The sequence below is a fragment of the Artibeus jamaicensis genome, unplaced genomic scaffold (assembly GCF_021234435.1).
Source record: "Artibeus jamaicensis isolate MK-2021 breed Jamaican fruit bat unplaced genomic scaffold, CSHL_Jam_final contig_60, whole genome shotgun sequence".
Lineage (NCBI taxonomy): Eukaryota > Metazoa > Chordata > Mammalia > Chiroptera > Phyllostomidae > Artibeus > Artibeus jamaicensis.
The window spans coordinates 7006599-7023376 of record NW_026521900.1 but is presented as its reverse complement, the minus strand read 5'-3'; the positions used below and the strand labels follow the sequence as shown (position 1 = coordinate 7023376).

The 16778-nt window shown below is 39.6% G+C and overlaps 2 protein-coding genes and 1 pseudogene across 3 annotated transcripts in view; 2 read left to right on the top strand and 1 right to left on the bottom strand.

Moving 5' to 3' along the window:
* EFHC2 (EF-hand domain containing 2) overlaps positions 1–16778 on the top strand; it is a 248066-nt gene that overhangs the window by 45428 nt on the left and 185860 nt on the right. The gene's annotated exons all lie outside the window — the stretch shown is intronic.
* LOC119065930 (SNW domain-containing protein 1-like) lies at positions 3993–5784 on the top strand (annotated as a pseudogene).
* Positions 13491–15894, bottom strand: LOC119065932 (putative deoxyribonuclease TATDN2). Its single transcript, XM_037168131.2, is given in 3 exon segments — positions 13491–15383; positions 15385–15468; positions 15778–15894. Coding segments are annotated over 3 exon segments (2094 nt in total).

The following is a 16778-nucleotide window of genomic DNA, read 5'->3' as shown; positions in this document are numbered from 1 at the left end:
GTACATACAATAATAATTTTATTTATTGTTTTTCAAGTACAGTTGTCTCCATCCCCCCTGCCACAACTTCCTCCAACCCCAGCCATCCTTACCTCCCACCCTCAATCATACCCCCCCTTTGACTTTGTCATGTGTCCTTTATGCATGGTCCTTGATGACCTTTCTCTCTTTACGCCCCATTATCCCCTCCTACTGCCCCTCTGGTTACTGTCAGTTTGTTCTTTATTTCAGTGTCTTTGGTTATATTTTATTTGCTTGTTTTGTTGATTAGGTTCTACTTATAGGTGAGATCATATGGTATTTTTCTTTTACCACCTGGCTTATTTCACTTAGCATACTGCTCTCCAGAACCATCCATGCTGTTACAAAGGGTAGGAGCTCCTTCTTTCTTTCTGCTGCATAGAATTCCATTGCGTAAATGTACCATAGTTTTTTGATTCATTCATTTACCGATGGGCACCCAGATTGCTTCCAACTCTTGGCTATTGTAAATTGTGCTGCTATAAACATTGGGGTGCATAGGTTCTTTTGTATTGGTGTTTGGGGATTCTTAGGGTATAATCCTAGCAGTGGAATTGCCAGGTTAAAAGGCAGTTTTATTTTTGGTTTTCTGAAGAAATTCCATACTGTTTTCCACAGTGGCGGTACCAGTCTGCATTCCTGCAAACACTGTACTAGGGTTCCCTTTTCTGCACAACCTCGCCAGCACTTGTTATTTGTTGATCTGTTTATGACAGCCACTCTGACTGGTATGAAGTGGATCTCACTGTAGTTTTAATTTATATCTCTCTGATGGCTAGTGATGCGGGGTATCCTTTCATATGTCTCTGGGCCCTCTCTCTGTCTTCCTCGGAGAAGTGTCTGTTCAGTACTTTTGCTCACTTAAAAAAGTTTTATTTATTTCTACATAGAGGAGAAGGGAGGGAGAGAAACATCAATGTTTGGTTGCCTCTCATGTGCCCCCCACTGGGGACTTGGTCTGCAACCCAGGTGTGTGTCCCAACTAGGATTTGCATTGGCGACCCTTAGGTTCATAGGCCAGTGCTCAATCCACTGAGCCACACCAGCCAGGGCCCTCTGCCCATTTTTTAACTGGGTTGTTTGTCTTTCTGGAGTGGAGTCATGTGAGTTCTTTATATTTTTTGGAGATCAAACCCTTGTCCAAGGTATCACTTGCAAAAATATTTTCCCATATGGCTGGTACCCTTTTCATTTGCTGATGTTTTATTTAGCCGTGTAGAAAGTTTTTATTTTGATGAAGTCCCAATTTTTTATTCTTTCCTTTATGTCCCTTGTTCTAGGGGACATATCTGTGAAAATATTGGTGTGTGGAATATCTTGAGATTTTCTTCTCTATGTTCTCCTCTAGGACTTTTATGGTGTGATGAGTTATATTTAAGTCTTTTACCCATCTCTGAGTTTATTTAACATAAAAGTCATCCTACCTAAGGTCCTTTTTCTCCTGACACTTTCAGATAGAATCTGGCTGTTTAACATACATATTATCTCAAAATAATGGCATGAAGTTGTTTTTTACCTCAGTTCTCATGTTATTTTCTGCGAATAAATGTATAATAGTTGGTAAATTTCATATATATTTTTATGAAATATTTTTCCTTTATATTTTATATTGTAGGTGTCTTTTATGTCTTTAATATTGAATATTTGAATATTTAGTTTGCTCTATTTAGTTTGTGAAGTAGTACTGTGATTTCTGTTGGGTAGGGTGACCCCTTTGTTCTAGTCCTATTTAGTTTTCTAAGAAGTCCGATTTTAAGCAGTGGGTCTGGACTTCTTCTTTTAGTAATATCAAGTGTTTTTTAATTGCATTGCTCAATAGATTCCATAAGTATGTAAAAAGACCATTTTAGATGTGGTTTTGACAGTATTTTTAATCTTCTAGCTTTGCATCCTACACTGACTTATATATTATTCAGTATTTTTATACATTCATTTTTCTCTCCAAAGCTCTGTTATATATACATCATTTTCTTAATCTTTTAAATGCTGTGGCAGTGTTCTGTGGTTAGCAAATGCTGATTTTCTAATTTTGGCTGAAAGGTTATCCAGCAGATAGAGTTTAAGTGGTTTGCACCAGTTAGATGGTTAATTAGTAATAAAGTTAAAAGAGAAGTATTCAAGCATTCTAGCGACATCTTTTCCCATTTTATGCACTACAAAATTAGATCTTTTTTAAAATTTTATTTATTTATCTTTAGAAGGGAAGGGAAGGAGAGAAGGAGAGAAATATCAATGTATGGTTGCTTCTGGTGCATCCCCTGCTGGGAACTGGTCCCTGCTGGGAACTGGCCTGAAACCCAGGCATGTGACTTGATGGGGAATCGAACCACGCTCTTTTGGTTCGCAGGCCCATGCTCAATCCACTGAACTACACCAGCCAGGGCTAAAATTAGATCTTAAGAAGATAAGTAAAAATAAATTCATTGAATGCTTATGCTGTCCATATAGGTACATTTCATCTTAAACCATAGATTTAGTCATGAAAATTTGAGCATAAATTATAAATAGATATATGATGCTAATGTATTTGTAATGCAGAAAATTACTTGGAAGTTCATCTTTGTATAATTTGTATTTGTTGCCATGCATTTATTCAACTTACCTTATTGACCATCTCTTATGTTCAACAAGTGAATGAGATTCAAATTTGTATAAGCTGAATTTTCTTAAGATATGCCCATTTAAAAACAGGATCCATAGAAACATAAATTTATCAAAAAAAAAGAGAAGTGAGAGAAAAAATGAGAATTTGGAGTAAGATTATCACTTAAGTATTGATATTTAGACAAATCTCATCACCTTCATAATCCCAATTAAAATGACTGCAAAATTTTAAAATATGGAGAAACCATATCAGTGTTGGAGTCCAGGCGTTCCATTTGCATGCTGCAAACTTTGAAGAATTTCCACTAGATACAGTGCAGATGGGACTATATTAAAGAAGTATACCAAAACCAATTTTCAATTTCATTTCTTAAGAAAGTGACAAGAATTGAGTTGGGGGTTAGCATATTCTGCAGAGGCTTCCACTTGGCTTACTTTTACAGCTATTGGTGGATTAAGAGTATTACTAGGAAGTCCAGAATAAGTCACACTGAGGGAAAAGCAGGCCCTGCATTAAGGCACTTCTTTGATGTGACAGGCATGCACATAAAGGAATGGCTACACATGTTCTGTTCCTGGAGTGGCAGGTCAATTTATGAAATGCTTACATGCATTTCATAAATGCATGTAAACTTCAAATGCAAAATTTGAAATTTTTCTTGTAGGGAACTATCCATGGTCCCAGCTTCCCCCCTACTTAACATGCTGTATGTGAATGTCTATCAATTCCTACTGAGAGGAGAAATTAGAACATTAGAATAGATGGTGAAGGAAGGGAAGAGAACTTACCCTATTGTGAGGAAAACACCAGCCTGAATAGGTTGCTCTTTGATCAAGAATGAACAAAGAAACCCAACATAAAGTTTCTGAAAAGACTGCAGCAAGCCCTGGCTGGTGTAGCTCAGTGGATTGAGCGTGGGCCTGTGAACCAGGCAATTGCGGTTCGATTCCCAGTCAGGGCACATGCCTGGGTTGCAGACCGGTTCCCTACAGGCCAGTTCCCAGCAGGGGATGCATGAAAGGCAACCATACATTGATGTTTCTCTCCCTCTCTCCTTCCCTTCCCCTCTAAAAATAAATAAATATAATCTTAAAAAAAAGACTGCAACATAAATGGAGAACATAATATTTAAGAGGCAGAGGAAGAAAAAATCATTTACTTCAAATATATGTTTTCTACAGGAAAATGAATGTTTTAAAAAATATTTTATTTGTAGAGAGATGGGAAGGAAGGAAGAGGAGAAAAAAATTGATGTGGGAGAGAAACATTGGTTGGTTGCCTCTCACACACCTGGACTGAGGACTGAACCTGAAATGTAGGCATGTGCCCTGACCAGGAATTGAACTGGCAATCTTTTGCCTTGTAGATGACATCCAACCAAGTGAGTCACACCCATCTATCAGAGCAAAATGAGTATTTCTGTTAAGTTTGCTTTGTGCTTTCTATTGAGTGCAAGAAAGTAACAAAAGGAAGTAAGCAGTTAAAGCAGACTCTGAAGTGAAGGCTGAAAGGAGAAAATGTAACAAGAGAATACATTTAAAATATTGCTGGGGCTGTTCATGTGGGAAGCAAGTGGAAGAAGATGGTGCCAACTTTTTACCTGTACCTGCTCATTTATCTCAGGACCAGCTTGATACTGAAGAAAAGGCAAGATCCCAGAGATCATGACAGACCTCACTGTTCTTCCAAAAAGACCTCCCTCATACAGGTATTGGAAAGGCCAGATACCTCAGTTATTAGAGGATTTTGGAGATGGAGGTGCTTTTCCAGAGATCATGTGGCCCACTAGATGTGGGATGAAAAAAAAAAAACAATGTCAAATTTACTGGCTATTCAGGTAGATGTTGAAGGAAAAGTTAAATACAACTGCTTGACAAGGACAGTCAAAAGACAAGGTCATTTACAGCAAATACAATGACCTGTTTCCCAGGGAAGTCATGGATGCAGATGACCCAGACCTGCAAAGACCTGATGAAGAAGCTATTAAAGAGATAACAGAAAAGGCAAAGGTAGCCTTAGAAAAATCTGTGTCATGGAAGGGTGCTGTGGCCATGCCTATTTGAGCAGCTGATAAACTGGCTCCTGCCCAGTATATCCAATACTCACCATTTCAACAACAGGAAATGGCTTTCAACTCTGGAGCAAAACGGAGGGTTATTCAGATGGTGGAAATGCAGAAAGATCCTATGGAATCTTTAAGGTTCAAGATTAGTAAGAAATTTCCTTGGGTACCACATTCTCCTCCTTCACCTATCATTGATTCTCCTTAGCTAAAAGATGACTGTGAAGACACAAAAAAATGGAAAATTCTTCCTTATATTTCAAACTGGAAAATTGCAAAGGGTTATACAATTCCATTAGACAAACACTGGGCTGCTGATAGAAGAGGAATGTAGATAGCTCACATAAATAAAAATTTTGCCAAGATGGCTGAAGCCCTCTACAATGCTGATCAGAAGGCTCATGAAGTTGTGAAAATGTGTGCTCAAGTAGAGAGAAAGATGTCTGAAAAAGATAAGGAAAAACAAGAAGAGAAACTTAAGAGAAATGGCCCAGAAAGCCAGGGAGAGAAGACCTAGGATCAAAACCCATATGGAAAACAAGAATGAGAGGCATGTGAGAGGCATGAAGTCTGGCATGACAGGCAAGAAGAGATAGGTCAGCTCCTGATAAGAAGTTGAAACTGCAGAGAAATGAAAATCGAGATATCAGTGAGTTCGTTGCTCTTGGTGTGCCCAATCCTTGGACTTCCAATGAAGTTCAATATGACCAAAGGCTGTCCAAACAAGCCAAGGATGGACAGTGGTTTTACAGTTGGCAAAGATGAAATTTACAATGTTTATGATGAAGCCTGGAGAAACAGTAAAGAGGTAGCCTAGAGTATTTATAGGCCCAGTAAAAATCTGGACAAAGACATGCCTGGTGATGATCTAGAACCAGAATAAAGATCAACAGATTTGTTCCCAGCAAGGAATTTTCTGGTTCAGATCACAGGCAAGGAGGTAAAGAAGGAGGTTGTTCAGTTTGAGGAAGATCTTTTTGGTTTGGACAAGGTTTTAGAAGAAGCTAACATCATAGTGGCTTTGTCTAAAAGACCCTCATATAGCAGCCACTCCAAGGAACATTAGCATGAATGCAAGAAGAGGAGGAAGGAGTAGCTATACCACTCTTCAAAGTGAATGGATTATCCATAACCCTAATGATGCAAGGAATATGAGGGAACACTTTATAAATGGGCCATATAAAAACCAAATCTGGGGACTTCTGCCAAGATGGAGGTGTAGGTGGAAACACTTTGCTTCTTTGCACAACCAAATCTAAAAACAACAAAGTTTTAACAACAATAAATGCAACCAAACCACAGAAAATTGAACAATACAGAGTCCAAAACCAACAAACGGCTCAGCTAAACCAGTGAGAGGGGCGAAGCTAGCAGCGGAGCCGGTTGGGCAAAATAGATCCCCCAACCTGGGTGGCGCGCAGGCAGCCAAGGGCGCGGATCCCAGGTGTAGGGTAGCTACAGGAAGGTGCAGCGTGGCTGGCTGTCTGTGGTCGCACATTTGCACGTAGGTAAACCAGTGAAGAGACGTGCATTGAGACAGACCCCACAGACCCCGGTGCAGGGCTGCAGGCTCGCACATTTGCGCTCAGATAAAGAGGCTGGGGTGAGCGGTGAGGCAGACTGGGTGAGCAGAGAGGACTGCCATTGCTCCCTCTCTGACCCTGCCCCCACATATACCATCACAAACCATCGACCTGGGTGGCCCCGCCCTGGTGACCACCTAAGGCGCCTCTCCTCATATGTAACAGGCACAAACAGATCAAAACATGGCTCAAAAACAACTCAGAGCCCCAGAGCCCATAAATCTAAGCGATGAAGAAATAGCCAAACTCTCAGATGCACAGTTCAAAACACTGGTGATCAGGATGCTCACAGAACTGGTTGATTTTAGTCACAAATTAAAGGAACATAATAAACTAATTGAAATGAACAGAATCTAATTGAAATGAATGGAACAGCTAGATCAGGAGTGAACCATAGAAATGAAGATCATGTGGAAGATTAGCAACAGGGGAGTGGGAGAAGGAGAAGGGAGGAGAAGGTACAGAAAATAAGTAGCATAGATGGTAGATAGAAAATAGGTATGGGGAGGGTAAAAATAGTAGGGGAAATACAGAATCTAAAGAACTTGAGACACGTGTTCATGAACTAATTTAGTCACATATTAGAGGAACATAAGAAACTAATTGAAATGAACGGAAATGCACAGGAACCAATAGTAATGGAAAGGAAATTGGGACTCAAATCAAGGGAGCAGACCAGAAGGAAGGAAAAAATGACCAAACAGAAAAATATAAAGAAACAAGAATTCAAAAAATTAAGGAGAGCCTTAGGAACCTCCAGGACATCTTTAAACGCTCCAACATCTGAATTATAGGAGTACCAGAAGGGGAAGAGGAACAATCACGAGTAGAAACCTTATTTGAACAAATAATAAAAAAGAACTTCCCCAATCTGGCAAAGGAAATAGACTTCCAGGAAATCCAGGAAGCTCAGAGAGGGTCAAAGAAGTTGGACCCAAGAAGGAACACACTAAGGCACATCATCATTACATTAGCCAAGATGAAAATGAAAGAATCCTAGAAGCAGCAAGAGATAAGGGGACAGTCACCTACAAAGGAGTCCCCATCAGACTGTCAGTGGATTTCTCAAAAGAGACATTACAGGCAAGAAGGGGCTGGAAAGAAGTATTCCAAGTCATGAAAACCAAAGACCTACAACCAAGATTGCTCTATCCTGCAAAGTTTTCATTTAGAATGGAAGGGCAGATAAAGTGCTTCTCAGATAAGATCAAATTCAAGGAGTTCATCATCATCAAGCCCTTATTCTATGAAATGTTAAAGGGACTTACCTAAGAAAAAGAAGATAAAAAATATGAACAGTGAAAGGACAGCAAACTCACAGTTATGAACAACCACACCTAAAACAAAAGCAAATTAAAAGGACAGCTAGATCAGGAGTGAACCATAGAAATGAAGATCATGTGGAGGGTTAGCAACAGGGGAGCGGGAGAAGGAGAAGGGAGGAGAAGGTACAGAAAATAAGCAGCATAGATTGTAGATAGAAAATAGATAGGGGGAGGGTAAGAATAGTAGGGGAAATATAGAATCTAAAGAACTTGAGAGACGTGTTCATGAACTAAAGGGGGGGAATGGTGGGGGAAGGGTGTGCAGGGTGGAGGGGAATGAAGGGGGGAATAGAACAAATGTAATGGCATAGTCAATAAAATAAAAAATATATTAAAAAAAACAAATCTGTGTGTCAGACACCAGCACTATTTTCTATTATGGGAAAAGGGGGAGATGGAAAATTCTACTTTGAACTATTTAGTTTTTCTTTTTTGAGTGGGCTGTGTTTGTGGTTCTATTACCTTTTGGCATTTATAGAATATACTGCCTTACAGAAGAAATTAAGACCACTTCCTTTCGTTTGACATTAGTATTTTGAGTTTAATATTTTGTATAAGACTGAGAAAAGTTATCCCAACTACAGTGAGTATAAGGATGTTCACATACTGGAACTGTCCTGCCAAATGATGTTTGCCTCTATTATGTTCTGTTTTAATTTGGAGTAGGAAAAAGAAGCACTTACTTGGTGTACCTGTTTGTTTCAAATGAAAACATTTAGATAAAAAATACTGCTGGATGAAACTGTAGGTCAAAGGCAAAGGGAGCTCGTTGAAGAAGGCAGAAATGTGAGGAAACTTTGAAAAATGCATTATATGTATTAAGAAAAAATTGAAACTGGAGAAAGTGGGATGAGCAATGGAAAAGGTAAACTTAAGAAATTTCCCCAAAATACAGAGGAAAAAGTTAGATATTTGAGCAGTGAGACAGATGTCAAAAGGTTGGACAGAGGGTGGTGTTCTTATATACAATTGTTCCTAAAGAGTTAGAAATTAGGTTAAAAACAACTGAATCAACTAAGCATATCATAAGAACATAATAAACACAAAACTGACTTTCTCCACTATAAAAAGACATAGATTTGCAGATGGAATGCTTATTATGTACCGGAGAAAATAACAAAAGATGAATGATTGGATGTATACTTGCAATTTTGTTAATTTCAAGGATAAAGCAAAGACACACCATGCATTTTGACAGAAAAAGTAGTTTAACCCCAAAGAAGGAGGAGTTGACATCATATTGTCTGCATTATTAAATACCAGAAGACAATGAAGCAGTGTCTATTGCTTTTAGGAAAAAATGTTTGTGACCCAGAAATTCCAGACTTAGCTAAAGTGTTATTCATTAGTGAAAGCTGCAGAAAGATGTTCTCAGATATATAATTCCTCACAAATATGCCATGACATACTTTTCCTGAGAAGTATGGAGTACATGATTGAGGATGTACTCCAGCCAATTATACAGCAAATTAAATAGTTCAACCATGGGGAAGTCATGAAATAAAAGGATTAGTGATAAGCAATGGAAACAAACTTATAAGTAACTATGAAATAAACTTTAAATTTAACGTTCAAAACAGAATGTAAACATTTAAAATATTTATGGGAAGACAAAATAATAGTAAAACGAATCCCAAATGTAAGATAGGGATATAAAAAGGAAAAGTATAATACTTTTCTCTATCAGGTAAGTTTCAGTATGTATTACCTTTTAGAATTAATACTTGCACTGACAATTCTTTAAAAATGAAAAATAACAATCAAAAGAGAAAAGTTTATCTTTTTTTCAAAGATTATTTTTAGAGAGATCAGAAGGGAGGGAGAAAGAGAGTGAAAGAAACATCAGTGTGTGGTTGCCTCTTGGTGCCCCCAGCAGGGACCTGGCCCACAACCCAGGCATGTGCCCTGACCAGGAATGGAACTGGTGACCGTTTGGTTCACAGGCTGGCACTCAATCCACTGAGCCGCCAGCCAGGGCAAAAAATTTATGTTTATATTACCTATTTCTGTAAATGTTCTTTAACTTTGCTTCATAAACATATATACTTTGTATGCTTAACTATGTTTTTAAAAATGATTATAAATAAAACTATATCAGCACATGAACATTGTATACAGACTGATGATGGAATTTTGTGTTATGTTAATCTTCAGTAAATATGGGTGTGAAAGCACATGCATTTTTAAAAAGTATAAAGAATTGGTATAGCTAAATAATCTGAATCACATTAGGAAAGATTAACAAAATAGGGGGTTCTAGGTGGCAGAAATACTCTGTACTTCTTTCTGTTCCTATTTTTGTATCTTTGTAATGTATATACATTATTTTTACAGTAGTAAAGTAAACATTTAAATAAAATTCCTATAGATACAGCAGAGTTACAGGCAAATTTATGGCATTAAATGCTTTATTCTTCCCCCATCCCAAATAAAAACAAACTAAGCATTTAACTTAAGGCATTAGAAAAAACATACACACTAAAAGACATCTGAGAACTGAAGGAAAAAAATCATAAACTTAAAAGCAGACTTTTATAAATCAAACAGAATAGATTTGAACAAGTCTGAGTTGATTCTTTAAAACAAACAGAATTAAACTTGTAGCTTGTTGCTAATGAAAACAAACAAAAATACACAAAATAATATATTTAAATCACAAATTCAGAGACAGTAAAATGTACAGCTTATGCTAATATGAAGTGAATATTATAGTAAATATTAATTAATAAAATTGACTAAAACAATGCTGGTATTGGCCAATATTAGAGAAAGTGCCAAAGAGCTATTCCTACTGTTAAAGCGATGGTCTCTAAGTGGTAGGATTATAGACTATTTCTCCACTTTGTGCTCTTTAGTAGTCTCAAAAAAGTACAATAAGTACTAATTTTTATGACAGATATGAATAAAACCAACTGAAAACACCAGGATCCCCCAGCTCCTAAAACAAAGTAGGCAGTTTGTTCCTTTTTAGCTTTAAAGGTAGAAATAGCTGCCTTTCTAAAATTTAAGTTAAGGAAACTATTGATGTGCAGTGAAAAGGCTGCCAAGGTTCAGAGAGCCTGTTAATGGGCTTAAGAGGCCTTTTGACTCCAGACTGACTGATGGCCCAGGGACCACTAACAGCAAATTGAATTTCTAGATCAATGGCTGCCTTCATGGTCCTCTGATACCTCCAGAACAGGAGAGTAGAAATGCCAAGTACCACACAAAATACTTTCTCCATATAAAAAGGCAATCTTATTTTTGGAAATGAAAATTACCTTAATTATATGTATATCCTCTTTATCTTGTTGAATGTGTTCTTACAAATGCAACCGTTTATGCACACCCATTTTTAAAATTCCCACTTGGTAATGTCACTTTGCTAGGACCAGATAAATGACATTTTTTTTTCTCCAGGGATCTTATGTAGTTAGAAAGGCAAATGAAACAGGATATTAGAGTATGATGAGTGGAGATACGTACAAAATATAAGCACATTGTAACAGTGAGAGTGTGATTGAGGTAGCATTTCCTAAGTTTATGTTCCCAAAGAACTTGAGCTCATTGAATTGTACCTCAAATTAAACACATTAATCTAAAAGTAACTTTGAGAAATAACATTTGGGTGTTTGTGGCTCACATTAACATATCAAAGGACATACAAGATCCTGAGATTTTAAAAAAATCTGTGGAACTTTGTACAACTCAGTATTTCCTCAAAATATGTGCCCTTGGAAACTTCTTTTCTGCAATCCTTTATAAAAAGCTCATGGCACCTATGGATTGAGGGACACAGTTTGAGCAATGTCTATTGAAAGTGTACATTAAATGGAAAAACCTTCTTAATTCAGAACATTGACTTAGTTTTTGAAGGTTTTTGTCTGTCTTGAAAGAACAGAATCAAATCACATTTTTAACATTGTATCAACTTCTTTTGCTGTATTAAAGAGAAGTGAAACACTCCAGCTAGAAAGTCTTCTCAAAAGACTAGTTCTAAACAGAGAGGAGAATGTATGATATACTCAGTGTTATTTATAGGGAATATGAACTGTGAAGTTCCTGGTAGGGCTTGACCTTATTTATTTTATTATGGGTGACATCTAATATAGGTGGCCTTTAGTTGTTGCCTTGCCTTTTGAATTAAAGAAGGGTGCTAGAAATATGATGGTTTATTTTTCTGTTCTCTTCCTAATATCTGCCCCATTTCAAGTATTGTCATTAACTCCCAGGTGTTAATGAAGTCTGTTATTCATTCATGTTAAAGAAATCTTTGATGACTGACTGCTCTGTTTCAGGTATTATTCTTACATTGAGTATTTATGTACAGTGTGAATGAGACTGACAAGATTGTAAACTTAAAATCTACTGGGGAAGATAACAAATGAACATATAAATTAACAACACAATCTTAAACAGTGCTAAGTGCTATGATTAAATCAAAACAATAAGCCAAGGATTTTTTTCCTCCCAGGTGAGAGGAACACTATAGATTGCTGGCCAGGGAGGGCTTCTCTGTGGAGGAGGATTTTGAGGTAAGAAAAAAGTGGTGAGGAGCCAGCTGATTTTTCTGGATCCAGATAAAAGGGCACAAAGGAAAATAGAGACATCTGAAGTATTCTAGGCCTATCTTCATTGATTCATTTTTTTTAGAGTAAAAGAGATTTTCCATTAAAAAAATGGCATTTCTCAGCCAATAATGGGACTTCTGGATTTAGGTGTGCGCTTTGGCTAGCAAAGTTAAATTTTGTAGCTCAGATATTTTCCTTAAAATGTGGATTCATTTTAATTTCTCAGAAAGGACAGCTGTTTGACAAGTGGAGAGCTGAAGCTCTTCTGTTTCTGTCCTGTTGATGCTTTGAAACCCTTCTGGAGAATAGTATTTCTAAGTGGTACATATTTAGGGGTTCAGTTCAGATTCAAAACCCATCACCTGCCCTGGCTGGTGTGGCTCAGTTGACTGAGTCCCAGCCTGTAGACCAAATGGTTGCTGGCTCCATACCCAGTCAGGGCACATGCCTGGATTGTAGGCCAGGTTCCCAGTAGGGGGCACATGAGAGGCACCTACACATTGATGTTTCCCTCTCTCTTCCTCCCTTCCCCTCTCTCTAAAGATAAACAAAATCTTTTTAAAAAAAAACCCTGATTTTCTCAGTGCTGTCTTAAGATTGAACTGGTTTGGCCCCCATCATTCTAAGCTCCTCTAAGACATCCTTGGCATATTATGACTATTAGCTGACTAATTGTAATCTAAGTCAATTTCCTTTTAGATTAAATGCTAGTGCTTATTTATCTGTAGAAATAAGAAACTACAAATTAAACAGCCACTGAATTTATGAATTTAACAGCAACCCATATGGATTACAGAATTCCTATAACAAATACATTTAAGGAGTAAACAGAACAAATCACCTAGCTCACTTTCAAAATTCAACATTCCTTGCTTTCTTTGGAAAGACAAGTAGGACAGTAATTTTATTCACCAACTCCTCAGAAACCTAGGCTGCAGAGAACAGCAATTTGGATTAGCAAACTCGTTGTATCCAATGGAATTCTTACTTTTTTACTGATTATGCTGACATAGTCTGGCTAGGAGGAAAAACCCTGATAAAATCAAGGGAAGATCCCCTTATCCTTCCTCCCATCCTATTGTACCATACTATACCAGGCAGAAGCACAGAAGTCTTTTGAAGATGTTTTGAGCAAAACATCCTGTCCTGTTTTTTTCTGTGCCAGTGGGTTTGCTGAGCACACCCTTTGCCTGGGACACAGGCAGAGTTCAAAGTCTATGTTGTCAGTCTAAATACATCCTTGACCTGGGGCACAGGCAGAGTTCAAAGCAAGTCTTACAATGTTAACCCAGAGAGACAATGTCTCTCCATTTTTTTAAGAAGATTTCTGACTTCCCTCTCTGCTTAAACATTGTAGAGAAGACTAGTGTTCTTACGCAAGGTGGCTAAGGTGTGGTAGAGTGGCTGATCTTTGATTGTGGCAATCTCTTGAATTGTATGCAGGGCCAGGCCTGGGTGGGCATACTGGCAAAGGCTTTTGGGAACCCCATAAGGAAGGAAATAGGGAGCATCAGTTTCCACAACAACTCGCTCTAGTGGGATCTTTTTCAGAGCATCCCGGGCCTGCCAGGCAGAAGTGTAAGTCAAGACTGCTGTGAAGCCCACAAACATGTTGTGAAAGTACTCCAAAAGGGGTTTGATGACTTCATAGCTGCTAGTGAAGCAATGTCTATGGATCTTGTAGTCAGGGGGCACAAATTTTTTCATGATGTCCAGCAGATCTTTGTCAGCTTCTCGGCAGTGGATCACCAGTGGTTTCTTTAGAGACACAGCCAGCTGTAGCTGTCTCTCAAATATCTTTTGCTGCTGTGGGATAGGTGTACTGCACTTATAAGAGTAATCCAAGCCTATTTCTCCAAAAGCTACAGCCTTGGGATGCTGTAAGGCTTTCAAAATACTTTTTTCTTGATATTCATTGTAGTAACGTGCAAAATGGGGGTGACAGCCAAAGGCTCCCCAAACCATATTCTCTTTCAACAGCTTTTCCCATAAACCATCCTTCATTGTGCGAGGATCGCAGAAATTAGAGATGCAGCCCTGAAATTCCTTAGGGAAGGAACGGCTATACATTTTTCTGAACTTGGTAAAGGTCCCTTTGAAAGACAACTTGGAATAGAGCATGTCCAAGTGACAATGGGTATCAATGAAACCCTCCTTCAGGCTTTGTTCCCAATGACTCCTCGGCAGGGAATTAGATGCATATCCTTCCCAAGGACATGATGTTGTTTCCTCTTGGAATGTTTTCTCCTTCGCCATGGCTTCTGAACTTCTGGGAAAATGAAGTGAATGAGAATTCTGGGAAAGACCTTCATCTGCTGCTTTCAGATCTCTGGACCAGTTTTGGGAGTACACTGTAGAGCTCCAGCTGCTCTTCCCAGCCTGGGATGTATTGTTGCTGCTGCCCATGGAGAGATAGTGAAAAGGCATAGGACAGTTGGTCCAGTAGCTGATGTTGTCATGTAAAGGACCACTGTACAAAGGAGGCTGGTATGTGACATGGTCAGTGGTGAAGGATGAAGGCTTTAAAATTCTTGGGAGACTCAGTGAGTCTGACTCTTCCTGAAAGAATCTGAATGCAGAAATCTTATCCACATTAGAGCAGTCATTTCCTGGAGAGGGGTGCTTAATCACCATACCCCTTTCCTCATGCTTTTGGGTTTCTGAATGAGAGTCACATTTGCCTGGCAATTTTAGGGCGCAAGAGCCTTTATCAAAAGTGACTTCTTTTGAGTCATCAAGTGGCTTCTCACTGGATTTCTCCTGAAGATCTACAAGTATTTTTCCATCACAGAAGTTACTGATATTTGGCAGAACCTTTTCCTTCACCCTGATCTCTGGGGCTGACACTTTTTTTTTCTGTGTAACAGAGAAGGTGACAGCACTAGCTGGTCTTTCTCCAGGATTGGGATGCTCAATAGCACTCAGTTTTGTAGTAGCGGCAGCCTTCCCCTTTCCTTTTGGCATTGATTTCACCAAGGTGCTATGCATAGCTAACCCATAGGTCATTGAAGAGCCTCGAACTTTCTTTCTACCTTTATTTCTCTGGACTTTGTTTGTTTCCTCACTGTTATCATTTTGAGCCTCGGCTTTGGCTACAAATTCAGAGTTCATCGAATTATGGGAACTGTATTTGCAATTAGTTTGTAAGCTGTACACATCCTTTAGCGAAGCCATTTCTAGAAAGGGGCTGGTGGAGTGTGTAGGGGACAGCACAGAAAGAACTTCAAAGACAAAAGGAATCCAGAGTGCTCTGAGTCAGGCAGTCTTTGGGTGCTGCTTCATCTTTACCTGGGCCCGAGGAATTGGAGGCAGAGGAATTTCCCTGGTGGCAAACCTTCAGGCTTTCAGACACTCAGGGATGCTGGCCTCTCCTGAATGTAATTCAGAGCTATGAGGTGGCTGGCTACAGAGGGCCAATCACTGGGCTCCTAGAGGCATTTGCCTTTGCTTGGGGACCCTACCTCTGTGCCGCTTCTGTGGTGCTTGACCTTGTGCCGCTCCGATGGCTTGTGGATTGGCCCCCTTTCTTTCACTTGCCTGTCATAGTTCTCAGTTTTCCAGAGATGTTAAAGGCCCTGCACTGAGTTTGTGGTTCAGTGCTTTTGGAAAGTCGAAAGGTTGGAAGATTTACTGAAGGCTCGGTTTGGCGTCCAAGCCTATAGCGTACTTCCGATATTACTAAGCACTTTTTTGTCCAAAGCCGTTCCGGTATATCGGAGTACTTCCGGGTATTAAGGCACTTCCGCATGTATGGGGGTGGGATTATAAAGCTCTTCCACCGTGGTTTGGAACAGCAGGTCTTTGCGAGATTTCAAAGCTCTTGAAAAGACTGTGACGTAGTCTAGAGATCATACACGGGGCACCCTTGGGCTGGATATCTAGCATAGAGGCCACGGAGATTGTGTATGAGGGCAGAGCCGAATCTAGTTCCAGAGCAGAGGTGGGAAGGTGCCCTGTGCAGCTCACCCTACCCACTAGTCTTTTATACCTGAAGCACTTCCTTCAACCGAATGGGATTGTGGGTAGGGGGTGGTATCATGGCAGCTGGAGGGTGAAGGGCAGGGTCAAATCCAATTCCGGAGCAGAGGTGGGAGGGTGCAGAGCGCAGCTCGTCCTACCCTCTAGTCCTTTCTACCTGAAGCACTTCCTTCAACGGAATGGGGTTGTAGGTAGGGGCAGCTATCGAGGCAGAGGCAGCGGGAGGGCGAGGCAGCAGGAAGTTAGAGGGGAGAGGGCAGGGCTGGAGTGGCGAGTGTGAGGTAGAGGGCTGGGGGTGGGGGAAGGTGGAGGAAGGAGGGCTGGGGGGGTTTGGGTGGCAGAGGGAGAAGGGTGGAGGGGGGTGGGATGGGCAGAGGGTAGACGGGTGTGGGGGCGGGGTTTGGGCTGAGGGCTGAGGACTTGAGATGTAGAGCAGGGAAAGAATAGATGCAGGGAGGAGCAGCGCACAAGGAGACTGGAACTTTCCGACCTCATCTCAGGTCATTCTACCTTTGGAGCTGCTACCATGGTTTGTCTTTAGTTCATTTTTTCCCGTCTTGTGTTCTGAAAATGTATTTATAGTTTTTAAAAACAATTTAAATATACATGCTTTCAAAAACAGTTTTTTTGGTATACCATTTGCAATTCTGTTTT